General features: G+C 49.3%; 1 protein-coding gene across 1 annotated transcript; it reads right to left on the bottom strand.

Moving 5' to 3' along the window:
• Positions 1-952: 952 nt before the first annotated feature.
• On the bottom strand, positions 953-8,018 carry HMOX1 (heme oxygenase 1). The gene is given in 5 exon segments (NM_001014912.1): positions 953-1,682; positions 2,640-2,739; positions 3,978-4,469; positions 6,627-6,747; positions 7,902-8,018. Coding segments are annotated over 5 exon segments (870 nt in total). The 5' UTR covers positions 7,928-8,018; the 3' UTR covers positions 953-1,551.
• Positions 8,019-18,269: the final 10,251 nt, after the last annotated feature.

The raw sequence follows: 18,269 nt of genomic DNA, 5'->3' as shown, positions 1-18,269 counted from the left end.
TGTCCTTTGCTTTGCTAAATACACTTGCAACCTGGGGCTTTCACTCTCCCAGACTGAGGGACTACATTTTTACTTTCAGTGGCTTTTAAGACTTTGGGGCTTCCCTGGTGGCTCGGTCAGTAAAGAATTTGCCTGCAACATAGAGACTGGAGTTCAGTCCCTGGGTTGGGAAGATCCTATGAAGGGAATGGCTACCCACTCCAGAATTGGAGAATTCCATGGACAGAGAAGCCCGGTGGGCTATAGTCCATGGGGGTCACAAAGAGTCAGACACTACTGAGCAACTAACACACTTTGAGGACTTCGGACAATGGAAAAGGCTTGGATCTAGAGCTGGCCAGACCTGGTTTAAATCCCTCCTGACCCTCTAGAAGTGGTAACTCCTCAGTTTTTCTGAGGATCAAATGAGATGACATCATGTGAGGTGACTCGCACAGTAAAAAATCACTTGGCAAGAATCACAGAACACTGATCTCCCTCGTTTCATTATTAAGAGTTCACGTTGTGTGCTGTTGGCATTTTACATGCATCTCATTTGCTTCTCAAGACAGGTGAGCTGGGTCTCTGAATTGGTGTTAAAGGTGTCAAAATTGAGCCCCAGAAGGGTTAATACCTAACCCCAAAGGCAGTTACAGAAAGAAGAAAACCAGGGTTCTTACTCCAGTCCCTACAATTCACTGTACAAGACAGATCTTATTCCAGAATTTGCAGCTTTACAGTGAATCCCGTCCTTGGTAAAGCTGTCTTCCATCAAGCAGGGTTCACCCCAAAGACGTGCCCACTGCCTGCTTCAAGGTCGCCCCCACCACCCTCGGAACAGAGCACAACATCTCAAACTGGCTCCTGTGTCACCCGCACTTTCACCTTCTGCCCACCAGACTTTCAAGAAACATGTGAGGAAAAAAGGTCAGTTCCCCAAGGGTAACAGAGCCCAAGAAAAACACATCAAGTTACTATCAGGCCATTTAGTTTATTATTTCACATGAAAGTCAGCAATCAAGGCCACAGTCCTGTTAAACACTTCCTCCCCACCCGCCACAAACCACCCCTACCCTGTTATAAGAACAGAACAGCACACAACAGAATACCATAGTTCAGGCTGAGCCAGGAACACAAAGCTGCTCCAACAAAAACAAGACGGAAACATAAGACACAACATCTTTGAACATATACAAAAATTGCCATGGCCCATAGGGCAAGCGGTCACAGCGGGTCAAAAGGGAGACCTCAGACCCAAGGCTTTTGGAGGTTTTCAACAGCTGTTGCTCTGGCTACATCTTCTGGGCTCTGCTGCAGGAACAGGAAGGGGTGAGTGCTGAGGGGCCAGGGAAGACCCCTTGTCCCACTTTGAAGTTCAGGTCACTGACTGGATGTACTTTGGGTTGGTGGAGATGTCTCAGGCTCCTTTTATCCAGAAGAGAGGGATACAGGGAGACAGCAGGAGCCCTGACAGCTGCCCCCTGCCCCAAGCTCAAGGGAAGGAAGCCAGCCAAGAGGCTGCCCCTCTCCACGAACAGTTTTCATGGCCCCCAGGAGCCAGCACACTTGAATTCACATGGCGTAAAGCCCCACAGCGACCGTGGCCACCAGAAAGCTGAGTGTGAGGACCCATCGCAGCAGAGGTGCCTGGGAGAGGACGCTGGGCTGGGGCTTCCCCCTGGACGCCTTGGTGGGAGCCAAGTCTGAAAGAGAAGGGAGATGATGTTAAGTCCAGGAGGATGGAGGCAGGGCCATTTGACGTCATGGAAAAACAAATCAGAACCACCTCAGCAGCGTCTAGTAAAGTCCCTGCTAGATGCAAACCAGTAGCCCTCTAGCCACTACTTGGATACCTCCTAAGACAGGGAGCTTACTTCTCCAAGCTGTCCACTCTTCCATTTTCGGCCAGATTGTGAGAAGTACTCTCCAGGGATACCCAGGGGACCATAGTTTGAGAATTGATGTATTAGGACTGAGTCCCCTCCCCCCCACCTTGTAATCTCATCAGGAATGGCCACATTCCAGTGTTCCCTGCAAAACCCCACCAACGGAGGGGTCCATGTAGTCCTGGCACGCATGAGCTATGGTGGCACCAGGAGCAGAGGCCTGAGATGACCTGCCAAGCAGGTGGCATAGCTTCACCCCTCCCCTCTCTTGACTCCCAAAGCCACACTCTCGCCCACAGGGAGGGAAGGAGGGGACTCTGGTGCTCTGGAAGTTTCCCATGTTTTCTCAGCACTGCCACCCCCTAGAGAGCTCTCTGAGCGGCCTGAGGGAGGGACTAACCCAAGATAGGACCCTGCGTCCACAGCGGGGGGGATAGCTAGAAGCTGCCCTGGGCCCCTAGCCCCAAGTCAGGGGGTCTCTGCTTGGAAACCATTAACAGACCCCCAAAGGACCTAAATTGTGTGTGTGGCGGTTGGGGGAGGACTTGTCATGACTTCAGAGTATCCTTTGAGTACTCGAAAGTGAGCTAAAACCAGCCCAACCCCCCTGATTCTAGAACTGGGGAGACTGAGGCGCAGAGGGGCATCCTGGTGAAGGCTGGCTCCACCCCTGACTTCCCATTTAAAGCATGGAGAAGACAGAAGAGTCAGAGACACCAGAGCCAGACGACTGGGCCATATGCCTTCCACACACGCCCCCGGGGAGGCCCTCACCTTGCACCTTGCTGCCGGCTCGCCTGTGAAGCTCTGGTGCCTGCAAGGGATCATGGTCCTTGGCCTTCTGGGTCAGCAGGCCCTGCAACTCCTCAAACAGCTGCAAGAGAACAAAGTGCACGTCTCCATGAAAGGTGGGGCCAGGCCTGCTGATGGGAGGTCTGAGGTTTGGTTGTGAAATAGCAAGACAGAACAGAATCACAGCAAAAATACTGAACATCCGGGTTAAGAGATAAGATGTCACAAGTTCATTAACTCGCCTGCCTGCTCTTCCCCAAATGCTCCTCAATAACAGCCATTCTGAATGGCCACTCATGCCCATATGCTGGGTCCCTTTGAAAAGTACCATGTCTTGAGTGGTCCCCAAGCAGGCACTCAATGCTCTGTGGTACTCATTAGCTAGGGTTACAGACCAGGTCATTGCCACTCCAGAGATTCAGTGCCTGGGTGGTGGCTAACCCAGAGGTCAAGCGGCAAGGGCCAGCCCTCCCATGGGACTCTGGCTCCAAAACACCTGTTCTTTCTACACCACCTTTCTGAAAGATACAGCTTTTCTCAGAAGACTGACCAGGTGTGCTGGGTATTTTTTAGCCGTATGCCCAAAAGATGCACATTGCTCAATAGCGAGTGCTATGAGCAATCTCCTCTGGGGTCTCAGGCTGGGAATAAGGAGCCAGGAGAGCATAAACTAAGAGCCCAGTTCCCACAGGGCCTTCAGATAGGAGGAGAGCGACAGAATTCTACATCAGGGTTAGAAGGAATCTCACCCCCACTGGGAACACCCATCGTGGCTCTGCCTAAGAAGTCACCCTTCAAGGCAAAACCTATCTTCCCCTGGATTTGAGACACTTGTAGAAAGACAGATCATGCCTCCTGACTGGGCTGAGAGGCCCAGATGGCAGAGGCCAGGTCTGCGGCATCCGTGAACCCTGCAGTGCCAACCTGGCTACATATGAACACACAGCCAACTTGTATGTTGTCACAGGGAGTTATCACAGAGTGCCACAACGGTGACGCTCACATCGTACAATAACCGTGGCTAATGTTCAAGGGCTGACCCTGTGACATGCCCTGCTTTGGGGACTTGATTGATTTAAGCAGTCACAACAACTCCGTGAGCTAAGTGCTATTATATCCCCATTTTACAGATGGGGAAACTGAAGTACAAAGTGATTAAGAAAGGGATTTGCCTAAAATCACCCCGCCAGGTAAGTGACAGAACTGGAACCCTAGACCCCAAGCCTCTGCCCTTAAATACGACCCTTGACCCCCCTGGCCCCCACCCTGGAAGAGCAGCTGGAGGCAGAGGTGGCCTTGCAGCACAGCCCATACCCTCACCTGGATGTTGAGCAGGAAGGCGGTCTTGGCCTCATCCAGGACCCTCTGCCGGACCTCAGGGGTCATCTCCAGAGTGTTCATGCGGGAGCGGTACAGCTGCTTGAACTTGGTGGCACTGGCGATATTGGGGAAAGTGAAGAAGGCCAGGCCCTCCCCGGAGCTGGGCAGATTCAGGGCCTTCTGAGCAATCTTCTTGAGAACTTGGCCCCCAGACAGGTCTCCCAGGTAGCGGGTGTAGGCATGGGCCACCAGCAGTTCGGGCTCGGTGCGCCCCACCTCCTGGAGTCGCTGAACATAGCGCTTGGTGGCCTGCGTGTAGGGGATGGCCTCCTGCCAGCGGGGCCCGTACCAGAAGGCCATGTCCTGCTCCAGGGAGGCCCGGCGGTGCAGCTCCTCTGGGAAGTAGAGGGGAGTGTAGACGGGGTTCTCCTTGTTGCGTTCGATCTCCTCCTCCAGGGCCACATAGATGTGGTACAAAGACGCCATCACCAGCTGAAACCAGAGCAAGCAGGTCATTATCAGAGCATCCAGCCCCTTGGCACTATCGCCTTCAGAGTCATCCTTGTCACCTCCCCAGGCTGGGCTCCCACCTCCTGCCAGCCCCTCTAACCCTCCGCATGTGGCAGCCAGAGAAAGTGTCACAGGAGAAAATTTTCATTGTGCATTGTCTGAGCCTAAAAACCTTTTTATCACACTGGAAAAAATACAAATCCTCATTTCATCCTTGGAAAAATCTAACAAAGGAATGGCTATGCCCATTTTACAGGAAAGACACTAAGGCTCAGAGAGGGTATGAGACACCGAAGTCACAAAGCTAGTAAGGAACAGAAATGGAGCCAAGCACAGGCATGGCTTTCTGGAGGAAGTAACTGAATGAACGTGCTTACAGGAAGACGCCAGGCACCTCTCCCTGGCTTTTGACCTCTGGGGATCCATCTGCAGGGCACAGCTCTCCCCAGAAGACCCCTCTGAACCCCATCACCTCTGAAAGCTGGGCTGGGGGACTTGAGCCCTTGGCTCAGGTAACTCCCATTACACATTAATTTGAGTTTGAAAGAGGACAAAGTTTAGATGTTCCGGCTGAGGTTTTCAGGTGATTTCTGAGCCTTTAATCATTCGTGGGAGCACTGTCTCTCACCAGTGCAGAAACCCAGGCAGCCTGGTACAGAGCAGCCTGGGTTTTCAACTGTGACCGACCTGGCCCTAGCTCCGCTCGGCCAGTCCTCAGCTGGGTGACGGTGGATAAAACCACTCTCCCTCTCTAGGCAATCTGGGGCCTGAGTGACTCTGCACAAGACAAGCCTTGGTCCCCTTCCTTGCAAAGAAGGGTAATCTGACCACAGACTGATGGGGCAGGTGTGCAGCTCAGGGAGGATGGCAGAGGTAAAGCGCTAGGTGCGACCTGGTAGCCAGCACTGAAGCTGGACCGTGGTGATAAAAAACGCTACCTCCATCAGCACAATCCGAGTGAGCACTGGGTCCTCTCCTGGATCTTTGTGCTGACTCTGAACTCAGGGGCCAAGAAGGAAGCTCCAAAGCGTACAGTGGCTGGGTATGGGGTACTCCAGCGGCCACCTCCCCACTCCCATTACAGCAACTGTACATCAGCTTTTTCAGGGGAGTGGGGGCAGAACAAAGGAGTAAGGGCTAAACTCACATCCACAGGACACAGCCCAGGGCTGTGAGCCCCTTAGGGCTGCATGTTAAATCGCCCTTCACTGAAGCACCTCTCCTGCTGGAAGTAGGGGGCATCTCCCAATAGCCAAAGACAGGGTGTCAGGAGTGGTGAGCCACAGCTCCCCACCCCTACTGTTCAACCCCAACAAGCCTCTCCTCACACCCAGCACCTGCCGGGTTCTCTTGTCACATGCTTTCCTTCTACGTGCATGAATTTCACAACTGTGCTGAGTAATAGCAAAAATTCACGCCTCAAATACAATGGGCACTTGAGGAAATCATGCTAGGTATTCCCCTTGGTCCAGTGGTTAGGACTCCGTGCTTCCACTGCTGGAAGCATGGGTTCACTCCTTGGTTGGAAAACGAAGAGCCCACATGCTGTGCAGTGTGGTCCAAAAAAAAGAAAACCCTGCTGTTGAAAAGTCTCATTTCACAGGTGAGGAAAAGGTACCTTGGGGAGATTAGATGGTGCCCATAGTCTTACTATTAGGGGATGGAAGAACTCAAGCTCGAACCCATACTCCCCCTCTTACCTTCAGAGGCAAATAAGATAACCAGCCTTGGCTCGATTTTGGCCTCTCCCATTTTCTTACAGGCTGTGTGACCTTCTGTTAGTTACTTAACCTCTCTGAGCCTTCCCTTCCTCATCTTCCTTATCAAAGCTGAAGCACTAATTAAAATTAAGTGAGTAAAATGCCAAGCAGGCACTAGGTGGTCACTTAAAGAGTACCACTGCCCCAGCCCCTCCACAATACCACATTGCAGGCTGTGAAATCTGCTGTGTGACCCTGGGTAAGTCATTTCCACTCTCTGAGCCTCAATGTCATGACCTGTAAAATGACTCCCTTGAACATGCTCATCGGGTCCCTCTGCATCTCAAGCAGCCATCCCCACTAATACCACTGCTCTGCGCTTTGGGTGCACTCCCACCCAAAGTACCCCTGCCAAGGCTGGTACCTCCAGTCCACATACCTTAAAACCTTCTTGGGTCAGCTCACCCTTCTGAAAGTTCTTCATGAACTCTGCATTCTCCGCCTGGGTGTGCACCTCCTTGGTGGCCTCCTTCAGGGCCTCTGACAAATCCTGGGGCATGCTGCAGAGAGAAGGTACAGAGGTGAACAAGGGAGTCGAGGACAGGGCTCTGGGCACAGTCTCTTCCAGCGTGAGCTTCTGAGGGGTACCCCTGCCTGTGTGCAGGACTTAAAAAAGAGATTTCCGCTTTTATCAGGCTTCTCTGCGGAAACCCAGGTTCCCATCTAATACACAGCCACTTTCCCAACTACCTTTAAGATGCAACCCCAGCCACACTTTTCAGTTATTAAAACACTGTAATACAGGTCCCACAAACCAACAGGAAAGGTCTGGCCAATTATTCTCAATAGAGAAGAGAAGGGAGCAGCATCGGTGGGCAAGGTGAACACTCAATTCACCTGCAACTGCTTCCACTGGCTTTTAGACCCAAGATTTAACTCATTAACTTTGTTGAGGTTTCAGATACAGATCTCATGATCCCTTGTAATATTCTGCTCGCAGCAAAGTATTGAAAAAGCTCAAGTAAAACTCAGCTTTACTCAAAGAAACAGTCCCTTTTGGGGAGTATTTCTGCCTCTGCATCCACCTCCCACACGAGTGTCATTTCTCCTTTCTGGCCAGCACTCCTTCAGAAACATCACCCCCTGTTCTGTACATGCTGGTCAAATTCTTGGGAGATGGGAGGCGCCAGACTCAGAGGTGGACAAACCCAGGGCCAAATTCCAGCTAGTCAGGAGACCTTGGCTTGCTTGCTGTGCCTCCTCTACTATGCCACTCTCATACTGCAAACGCGGGCTCAGTAGCCGGGGTGATGTGCTCCTTAATTCGACAGCTAGCCAGAGGTGGTGGATGCGGCCAAGAGGAGTCCCCAGTAAGAAAGCCAGGCTTTGTCACCCAGGCTCAAACAGTCGCGAGGATCCCAGATTAAGCAGACCGCTACCTCCAAGCACTCGCACAAAACCAAAACCAAAGTCGGTCCCACGACAACACTCCCATCAGGTCATCCACAGGGAGCCAGGCATGTCAATCACCTTTCATCTCTCCAGCTGCCCCACCGGGCGGGACTGGCAACCAGCTCCTCCTAACACCAAAGCCCCAAGTGACCGTCGCCCGTTCAGCGAGGTCGCTTCCTGCTTCCCGGCTCGGTCTCGGGAGCTCTGCGGGAAGAGGGAGCTGCCCTGCCCGGGAGAGGCCGGTCCCTCGCCCCGCACTTGCCTGCTGTCGGGCTGCGGGCGCTCCATCCTGCGGCTGTGTAGGTGTGGGGTCGATGCTGGCTCCGAGAACTCCGGCTCCGAGAACTCCGGCTCCGACGGCCCAGAAGTGGGTCGAGGAGGTGGGAGGGCTACGGTGCCGAATCCCAGCTTCGCCGTCTATTTATCCCCGGGGCGAGTCACGTGGCCGCCGCCCGCTGGCCTTTCCCCACTTTGGGGCCCGAAGTTGCAACACCCGCGGGAGCCGGCGCCCCGCCCGCCCCTGGCCTGCGGGGGCGGAGGAGGAGCGGTCATATGACCCGTGGAAAACAATCTATTTAAAACAAGACGTAAAAAAAAAAAACTTCTGGAAATCTGTGCAGCAGTGTGATTTTGCCCCTTTCAGAGCCTCCAGCCCAGAAATGGTACTTGAATACCCCAGGAATCTGAATGGTTCCAGAGAGCTGGGAGGCAGGGATTCTTAGAGCAGGAGGCTGCAGGGCAATGTCAAGGACTCACCGTCCCCAGACCCTGTCTGCAGTCCCCCGCACCAGCCTGCTCCCTAAGTATCACCTCCTTCTGGGACCCTCAGCTGGCAGCCTGAGGGTCTTCCTCATGTTCCTTTTGGCCATTTTTTCTTTCTTGAGCACCTACTAAGTGCTAAAGACGGTACTGTTTTCATGGTTCATCCCTACAGTTACCCTATGAGGTAGATCTCTACCATTTTACAGACAGAGAAAATGAAGCTAGGGGGTGGGTGGGGGCAGGGATTAAGTGACATGACCAAGGATACACATAAAGCAGGAAAACGGGACCCAAACTTCAAGTCTCTGCCTGTCTCCTTCAGGCCCTCTTAGCACTTGGTTCCCAGCTGGACAATGATGTTGGTCATCCAGACCACCTCCCTGCTCACCTGCATAGGAGCTCATTGAGTCTGAGTTATCTCATCCTCATGACTCAAATGATAAAGAATCCGCCTGCAATGTGGGAGACCTGGGTTTAATCTCTGGGTTGGGAAGATTGCCATGGCAACCCACTCTAGTATTCCTGTCTGGAGAATCCCCATGGACAGAGGAGCCTGGCGGCCTACAGTCCATGGGGTTGCAAAGAATCAGACATGACTGAGTGACTAAGCGCATATGTGGTACCCACCCGGGCCTGGAACAGAGCTGGTCCTGTGATCAACTATGGAATTGATACTGCATGAGATTGATCACTTAGGATCAGGGGATGCAGGTCACTGGGCAAGCCCAGATGACAATGCGAATGACAATATCAAAGTCTCTTCCCAAAGTTGCAATTCTGGATTCTAGATTAACAAAACAAACAAAGAAGTTTAACTTTGACTCAGGACAAGGATGTTGTTTGGAAAAGAGGTAGCAAGTGCTCCACTTCTGAAAGAATGTGAGTATAAGCTTGAGGACAGCCAGCCCAGCCATCAAGCACGGATTCTTGGATTGGGGGACTACAGCGGCTGAGGCGGTCCTTTCTGGGGGTAAGTAGAAGTCTCTGATGCTTGGAGACAGTCTGGAAGAACCAAGCAGGTACTGGAGGTCAGTGTGTCCATCTGACCCAAGGTCAGAGCTCTGGCCCATGATCCATCCTCTTCCAGGATCACTGACCTGAACTTCAACCACCAAATCAATCTAGAGACATGGGGGCTGCTCAGTCTTCTAGAGAGGGGGGCTATGCCAAAGAATCTAGCTCTTGGTATAAATTATATATCGACCTTCTGCTTCGATGAACAATGATAACAATACTAATAGCTAATATTCATTGAGCCCTTCCTGTGCGTCAGATACTATACTAAACACATGTATTAACAGATTGCTACTGCTACTGCTAAGTCACTTCAGTCGTGTCTGACTCTGTGCGACCCCATAGACGGCAGCCCACCAGGCTCCCCCGTCCTTGGGATTCTCCAGGCAAGAACACTGGAGTGAGTTGCCATTTCCTTCTCCAATGAATGAAAGTGAAAAGTGAAATTGAAGTCACTTAGTCATATCCAACTCTTAGCAACCCCATGGACTACAGCCTATCAGGCTCTTCCATCCATGGGATTTTCCAGGCAAGAGTACTGGAGTAGGGTGCCATTGCCTTCTCCATTAACAGATTAAATCCTTGTAATAACTCCATAAGGCTGTTACTGTTATTGTCCCCATCTTACAAATGAGGAAACTGTGGCAGAGAGGTGAAGATAACGGTTTGAATCCAGGCAGTCTAACACAAAGATTTCAAAAGTTCAAGGTAGGGTCTTGAACTTTTGTTCTTGGTCTTGTCTCAGAATCCAGTAGAAGGTGAAACAAGCCAAAAAACAAACCATGGTTTTTCCCGCTAGAGCCCAGAAGTCACCTCCATGGTTGTCCTTGAAAGGCTCATTCTACAGAGGATGGCATTTACCGGTTCACAAGATTCACAGAGGTAAGGACTAGAACTGGAGCTGCTAGCAGATTTCAAAAAAGAGTTGCCAGGAACTTTCTAGAAAGAAGGATTATTAGAAACAGATATCTCCATTAGAATGTAGGCTCCAGGACGACAGGGGTTTTGTTTTGTGAATCTCCAGAGCCTGGAACTGTGCCTGGTAAGTAGCAGACAATCAACATTGAATGAATGAATATATGCCACAAGATCTCTTTCTGGTAAACATGATCATACAGCTAGGTTGCCAGAAAGAGTTGGAATCAAGCTACAAGTTTTGATCTTAGTCTGACTTTACTGATCACTTACTGTGTACAGAACCCTTATGTGTAAGACTGCATTTAATCCTGGCAAAAGCCCTGTGATTTTCATCTCTGTTTTGTCCACGTAAATACTAAGGTACAAAGAGGTAAAGTCGTTTTCCCAAGTCACATAGCTAGTAATAGCCAAGCCAGGATTCAAAGCACAGCACTTGGAAGCCAGAATCCATACTTCTGACCCCCATATCACATGCCCTTTTATGGGAGGCCAGTCTATCCTCCAAGAGTTTACAGGATAAGAGTGGGAAAGTCTGAATGCTTGCCGTCAGCCTGTCCATTCAGAAAGCCCAGAAGGTAAAGCTCATATGATCTGCCATTCTCATACTTAACATGGGGGAGCAGAAGATCCAAGAGGAGAGTGACTTCGCCAGGCTGTGCCCCACACAGAGCCTTCAGTGGCCCAGGGGTCCTGGTTCCAAGTCCAGGCTCATTCCTCACTACAGCTTCTTCCGTGGGAGCCCCTGACTTAGCCAGAACAGACCCCCCCACCCCACCCCACCAACACACACACACAAACACACACAGACAACCCTAGGGCGGAGGGGGCTGGATAGGGCTGATCTAGTATCTTCTGTCCCAGTGTTGAGCCTGTGACCTTTCCCCATGCTGATTCAGCTTCCTGACTTCCTCTTCTCTGTTCTCAAACAACTGGAATGATTTAAATATTTCTCCTCCTGTGGTAGGCTAAATAATGCCCCCCACCGTGTCTACATCCTAATCCCCAGAACATCTGAATATGTTACTTATTTTACATGGCAAAAAGGATTTTGCAGATGGGATTAAGTTAAGCATCTTGAAATGAGAAGATTATCCTAATAAGATCAGAAAAGTCCTTATAAGAGGGAGGCTGGGAGGTTACAGATACAGAAGGTGATGTGATGAGGGAAGCAGGACAGAGATATTGGAAGATGCTGTGCTGCTAACTTTGAAGACGGAGTTAGGGGCCACGAGCCGAGGAAAGCTGGTACCCTCCAAAAGCTGGAAAAGTTGAGGAAGTAGATTCTCCCCTAGAATTCCAAAAGGGATGCAACCCTGCCCACCCATTTCAGGACTTCTGACCTCAGGAACTCCAGAGAATAAATCTGTGTTGTTTCAAACCACTGTGTTTGTGATATTTGCCACGACAGCTTCGGGAAGCAGGACTGGGTGGACAGAGAGATCCTTCCTGCCATCTCCCTGCATGATGCCTAGCATTCCACCATTAAAGTGTTGTTGTTGTTCTTTAGTCACTAAGCCATGTCCAACTCTTTGTGACCCCATGGACTGGAGCCCGCCAGGCTCCTCTGCCCATGAGATTTCCCAGGCAAGAATACTGAAGTGGGTTGCCATTTTCTCATCTCGGGGATCTTCCCGACCCAGGGATCGAACCTGCGTCTCCTGCACTGCAAGCAGATTTTTTTTTACCACTGAACCGCTTGGGAGTTCCCTGCCCCCCAAATAAAGCTTAATTCCATCAGAGAACCCACCACCCTCTCTCTGGATTCCCTTGCAGAGTCAAATACTTGAGCAGCTGAAATGGGCCAGTTTTATTATGTGTGGAGCTAGAGGTACAAAGCTGAAGAGGCTAGAACCCCACTTTGACAGAACATGGGTGCTCAGTGTCCTCATGAAGTCTGGGCCCAGGGAAATTATCCAGAAAGGGGGTAGGTAGCAGCAAAGCCATATGTAGATGGAAATGGGAAAGAAACACTGGAGTTTGCTCTGAGCCAAGCTTTCTCCCAAGCAGGGTCCCATTTCATCCTCCCCATACCCAAGAGGTAAGCATTTATCTGTGGTAAGCAGAATCATGGCCCCTCAAAGATGTCCTTGCCTAATCCTTACAACCTGTGAATATGTTCTGTTATCGTCGAATAGGATCATTACCCTTTGCAGGAGGCCAGTTGTAAATGTCTAACCTGAAGCCTATCTCCTCCTCAATCACCCTTTGCACATGTAATTAAGGTCACAGGTCTCAAAGTAGGGAAATCACTGCAGAGTCTCTGGAAGGGCCCAGTCTAGATGGGCCCAGTCTAGCCACATAAACCCTTGCAAGCACAGAACTTTCCCTGGCTGGAGATGTCAGAGAGATGTGAAGTATGGGAAGCAATAAGTGATTGTGATGCTAAGTCAGTCAGGTCAAGGTGGGCTCCACAGGCTGGGAGGTGTGGGAGGATCATTCTTTGGGGCCACAGGAAAAAGTCAGAGTTGAGACCCCAGGTGGCCCAGACCTGGCAGGGACAGGCAGCAGCCTGGAGGTCAGCATGGCTGAAGCAGAGAGCGGGAGGGGACAGGTGGAAAATGGGAGCAGGAGAGACATGTAGCCTGTGAGGCCTGCAGGCCATTGCTAGGACCTTTGTAAGTAGGGGAGACCCAAGGGCTGGGAAGGGAGGAGTGCTGGGGTCTCACTGGGTTTTCCTGGGATCAATCACTGGCTGCTCTGGGTGACACAGGACATTGGCAGAAGGCAACTGACCACACAAATCCAAGGAGAGACGATGCTGGCTTGCAAAGAACAGAGAGGTAAGTGGCCTAGGGCATGCATATTGTAAAGGCAGAGCTTTACATGTTAGGATTAGAATAGGAAGTGAGTTGTGAGTAAGAGGAGCTGTCAAGGATTAACTCCAAAGTTTGAGTTCAACCATCTGAGAAGATGGAATGATCAGTTGGCTGTGATGGGAGACCTTCAGCAGCTCAACCTTGGACACATCCCTTTTGAGATGTATGGGACAGGGCTTTGCAAACGCGGTGCAAAAACTTGAGTGAAATGGGAAGCGTCTACCCTTTTCTAGAAGTTTCACTTCCTCCTGCCAGCAGGGAAGACTGCCCTTACCTAAGCATCCAGCTGGAGGCTGAGGAAGCAGCTGGGGTGACTCAGCAAAATCTGCCTTTCCTGTCTCCGCCAGTCCCCCTCCCAACCATGACACAGCAGAAATGGCACGAGGGGAACGTGGAAACCGAGACTCAGCTTTCCGAAGGCGCCACCCCTCCGCCCGCCTGGAAAACGGAAGCGGCATGGGCTGCAGGGAGGGGCTAGGGCTGCGGCTCCTCAGGCATGAAAGTGAAAAACCAAGGCGAGGCCTCCGTGGAGGCTGGGAGAACACAGGGTTGGGGGTGAGAAATCTTTAGCTTCAGCTGGACCGGTTTTCCAGGCGAATCAGTGGACTCTTTCCTGGGTGTCCTCAAGCAGGGGTAGCCAGACCGCATCCATGCCCCGCACGGATCAAAGAGAACAAGCAAGTCCTTAACCCAGGGAGTGTAGGGGGATGGGGTGGAACGGGGAATGCCACGGTGGTGTGCAGGCTACATAGAGCCCAGCCTTGGTCTCCGCAAGGTAGACGAGCCCCAAATCATGAAAACCATCCTCAGTCTGGACTGCAAAACACTGAATCTTTCTAGGTTGCAAGAGGCCTGATAAACAAGATTGACACCCCAGCGACAGAATGGGAGAAAAACGTTTGGACTTCTTGTAACAGACAAAAGATGAATATGGCTAATAAAAGGGCTCCTTATAGAGATGTATAACTGAATCACTTTGCTGTCCACTTGAAACTGACACAACACTGTAAGTTAACTGTACCTTAATATCAATAAAAACAAAGCGGAAAAGGAGAGGGGAGGGAGAGCTCCCAGAAGCAGGAAGACAGTCACCAGGAAATGTTAGCATTTAATAGGAGTTGATTATCATTTCCCTTCTGGGAGAACTGGGTACCCCCATGAAAGAGCAGGAGAAGAGGGCCTGCCCGGGCGCAAGATGAAACACTTGTTCATTCCTTATCTCTTCTTCTCCTCCTCCTCCTGATTTGGCTGATAAGGCAACTGAGGTGCTGGCAGCACTTCTCTGGTTAACACTCGTGATTAGCTCCACGTAGCCCTTGGGATAAAGTGCAAGCTTTTCAGTCTAGCCCTCTGCCCTCAGCCCAGGCCACGTCTCCAGTAGGAGGGATCCCACCCGTCTCGTTTCCTTACACCCTGTGTGCTAGTTTCAGGAATACCTGACTACTCCTGAACTACAGAAGCTCCCATCCCTCTGGGCCTTTGCTCCAGTGGTCCCTCTTGCCTAGAATGTTCTTTCCGGTGCTTTTGCTTGGCTACTCACCTTTCAAGACTCAGCCCAGAAATAGACCTCCAAGAAAGAGGTAAACCTATAAAGCATACAGAATAAAGCATAAAGGAAAAACTTACTGACCTCAGATTTGGCAAAGATTTCTCCAATACAACCAAAAGAAAAGAGCAGAAAATATTAAAAAAAAAAAAAAACAAAAACCAATAGGACTTCATTAGAATTTAAAACTTTTGCTTTTTTAAAAGACACTGTGACCGGGACTTGCCTGGTGTTTGAGTGGCTAAGACTCTGTTCACACCAAGTGTAGGGGGCTGGGGTTCCATCCCTGGTGAGGAACTAGACCCTGCATGCCACAACTAAGACCCAGAGCAGCCAAATAAATAAATACTAAAAAGAAAAAGATACTGTGATGCAAAAAAAAGAGGTGTCTTTTAATAGACACCTATTCTATTTAATAAAATAGAAGAGAATATTTGCAAAAATACATTCAACAAAGGATTTGTCTTTAGAATATGTAAAGAATCAATATGATTCAATAACAAGGCAAATAAGTGAATCTTTTAAATAGGTAGAAAGTTTCAGCAAATAATTCACCAGAGAAAATAGATGGATGCTAACTAAGCACATGAAAAGACATTGAAGTTCATAGGTCATTTTGTTGTGGTTGTTGTCCAGTTGCCAAGTCATGTCCAACTCTTCTCAGCCCCCCAGATAGCAGCACAACAGGCTTCCCTGTCCCTCACCACTTCCCAGAGTTTGCCCAAGTTCATGTGCATTGAATCAATGATGCCAACCAACTATCTCATCCTCTGTCGCCCTCTTCTCCTGCCGTCAATCTTTCCCAGCATCAGGGTCTTTTCCAATAAGTTGGCTCTTCACATCAGGTGGCCAAAGTATTGGAGCTTCAGCTTCAGCATTAGTTCTTCCAATGAGTATTTAGGGTTGATTTCCTTTAGGATTGACTAGTTTGATTACCTTGCAGTCCTAGGGAGTCTCAGGAGTCTTCTCCAGCATCTCAGGTCATTAGGGAAACGAAAGTTAAAACCGGTATGACATACCACTATAAACCGATTCGAATGGCTAAAATTAAGGGCTGACTCTTCCGGCTATTGAAAATGCAGACAAAGGAGAACGTTTACTGCTGGTGGGAACATGAAATGGTACTTGCCAGAGGCCAAAGGCCAGAGTGTGCCCCACCACACTCTGGTGTAAGGGTTATGCTACTTTGGTATAAGGGTTGTTTTGAGCTGAAGACAACTGAGAAACAAGAAATGTCAGAAAACCACTTCTCTGCTTTTCCCCTGATTTGTCTGAAAGCAGGCTTAGACAACTCTAGACTCGTAGCCTAGGGATGGCACCCCAAAGAACGGGCATAACAAACCTTTCCAAATTAACCCTTATCTTCCACGACTTTCCCTCGTATGCTTACCCTCCCGCTGCTTGCTGCCCCCAAAGCCTAAACTCTTTTTTCTTTATCTTGTCACCTCTCTACACCCTTATTCTGTTAAGATGCTACATAAGCCTCAGTTATAAGGATCTTTTGACTAATTCACCACAGTGTTTCTCCCACATGAATGAACCCTCTGCGTTTTAACACACTCTGCTTCTCTTGTCAATTTATCTTCCCTCAGTTTAATTTCCAGGGCCCCAGCTGGAGAACCTAGGAGGGTAGAGGGAAAGGTTTTCTTCCTCCTATACAGTACAACCACTTGGAAAAACAGTCTGGCAATTTCTTAAGAGCCTAAACATACACCTGCCATTCAACCCAGCCATTCCACTCCTAGGTATTTATTTGCAAGAAATGAATGCATATGTCCATACCTGTACATGAATAATCACAGTAGCTTTATCTGCAAAACCCCAGACTGAAAACAACCCATCTACAGGTAAATGGGTAAACAAACCGTGGTACGAACATGCACTGGATTATCAGCAATGAAACAGAATGAGCCACCACTGATCCATACAACATGAAAAAATCTCAAAAGGATTCTGCTGAGGAAAAGAAGTCAGACCTTCCCCTAAAAGAGTACTTACTGTATAATTTCTTTTATGTAAACTTATATATAAACAGGGCATTCCTGGTGGCTCAGATGGCAAAGAATCTGCCTGCAATGCAGGAGACCTGGGTTCAACCCTTGGGTCAGGAAGATCCCCTGGAGAAGAAAAATGGCAACCCACTCCAGTATTCTTGCCTGGAGAATCCCATGGACAGAGGAACCTGGCAGGCTATGTCCATAGGGTTGCAAAGTCAACACGAATGAGTGACTAACACTTATATATAAATTATATATGAAGTGTATATAGAAATACGTAAAATTCTGGGAAGTGTAAACTAATATAATCAGCAGTTCTCTTGTTGCAGGGGAGGATAACAAAGAACGGTGAGGAAACTTTTGGGACTGATGAATAAGTTCATTACATTGATTGTGGAGATAGCTTCCCAGTATACTCATGTCAAAATTCATCAGTTTGCATCCTTTAATATATAGAGTTCATTGTATGTCAGTTACATCTCAATAAAGCTGTAAAACAAACCAACTTGGCTCAGACTTTTCCTGAAGTTCTTCCCCTTGTCTTATGGGTCCCTGGCTGAGGTCCCTGTCCCCCAGTAGCCTCCATCCTGACTGTAAGATCCTTGAAGATAGCAAGGATCGTGACACTCCCTATATCCAGTCCCTTCATATTAAATGATCTTTTCATATTAAATGAAGGAGGCTTAGCAGGGTTAAATTTCCTGCCCGTGGTCACATAGCTCACCTGAGACATGAGGGAGGCCAGGTGTGTCTGGCTGTAAAGCATACTGAAGTTCTACAACAATGAACTGTCTAGAAATCCTGGGCCTGAGGTGGTGAGGAATGAAGAAAGACTAATATCTTTTTCTAACATTGCCCAGTCTCCATTAACACAGGTCCAGGGACTGAAGACCACAGCCAGACCAGGCAGCAGTCCAGTGTTAGGGAGCTCAGACTGCTAAAAAGCTTGGCCAATATGGAGCCTGACTATGGCTCCAAGACCTGGTTGGACCCGGTTGAGTCTGATCACAGCACTTCCACAAAGGACTGTAGTCATATCTGGGATTCATGACTTATCATGTATATATTTTTCAACACTAAGCTTTTATTTCCTTGTCTGGCAAAACAAGGAGTCATAACAGCATCAGCTCAAGGGGATGTGGTGAGAATTAAATCAGTTCAAGATCTGTAAGAAGCTCGAAGCTGGGCCTGGCACAGGAAGCCTGAAGTGAGTGTTAGCTGTTGTTTGGTCTGAGAGTGGCATCTAGTTCCCCTTTCAGGGCCCCCAAGAGCCTTTTTCCTATCTAAAAGTTTCTGGATGGTTCTGAATAGGGTCAGGCTCACTAATACCTGACAAACTTTGCTCTCAGTTGGGAGTTTTGAACAACAGATTTCTCATCTTTTTTCTCAAATAATCATCTTTGAAGTAATTCCAAATACACAGAAGTTGCAGAAATACTACAGAGAATTTCTGTATGTTTTCACGGAGATTCACTAGTTGTTAGGTTAGAATTTGGTCCCTTTTGTTTAACCATTCATTCTCCCTCTCTTTCCATTATATATATGCTCTTTTTGACATTCATCTATGAATTTTTTTT

Source organism: Bos taurus, chromosome 5 (assembly GCF_002263795.3).
Source record: "Bos taurus isolate L1 Dominette 01449 registration number 42190680 breed Hereford chromosome 5, ARS-UCD2.0, whole genome shotgun sequence".
Classification (NCBI taxonomy): Eukaryota; Metazoa; Chordata; class Mammalia; order Artiodactyla; family Bovidae; genus Bos; species Bos taurus.
Note: the sequence above shows the minus strand (reverse complement) of the source record. Positions and strands in the feature narration are given on the sequence as shown.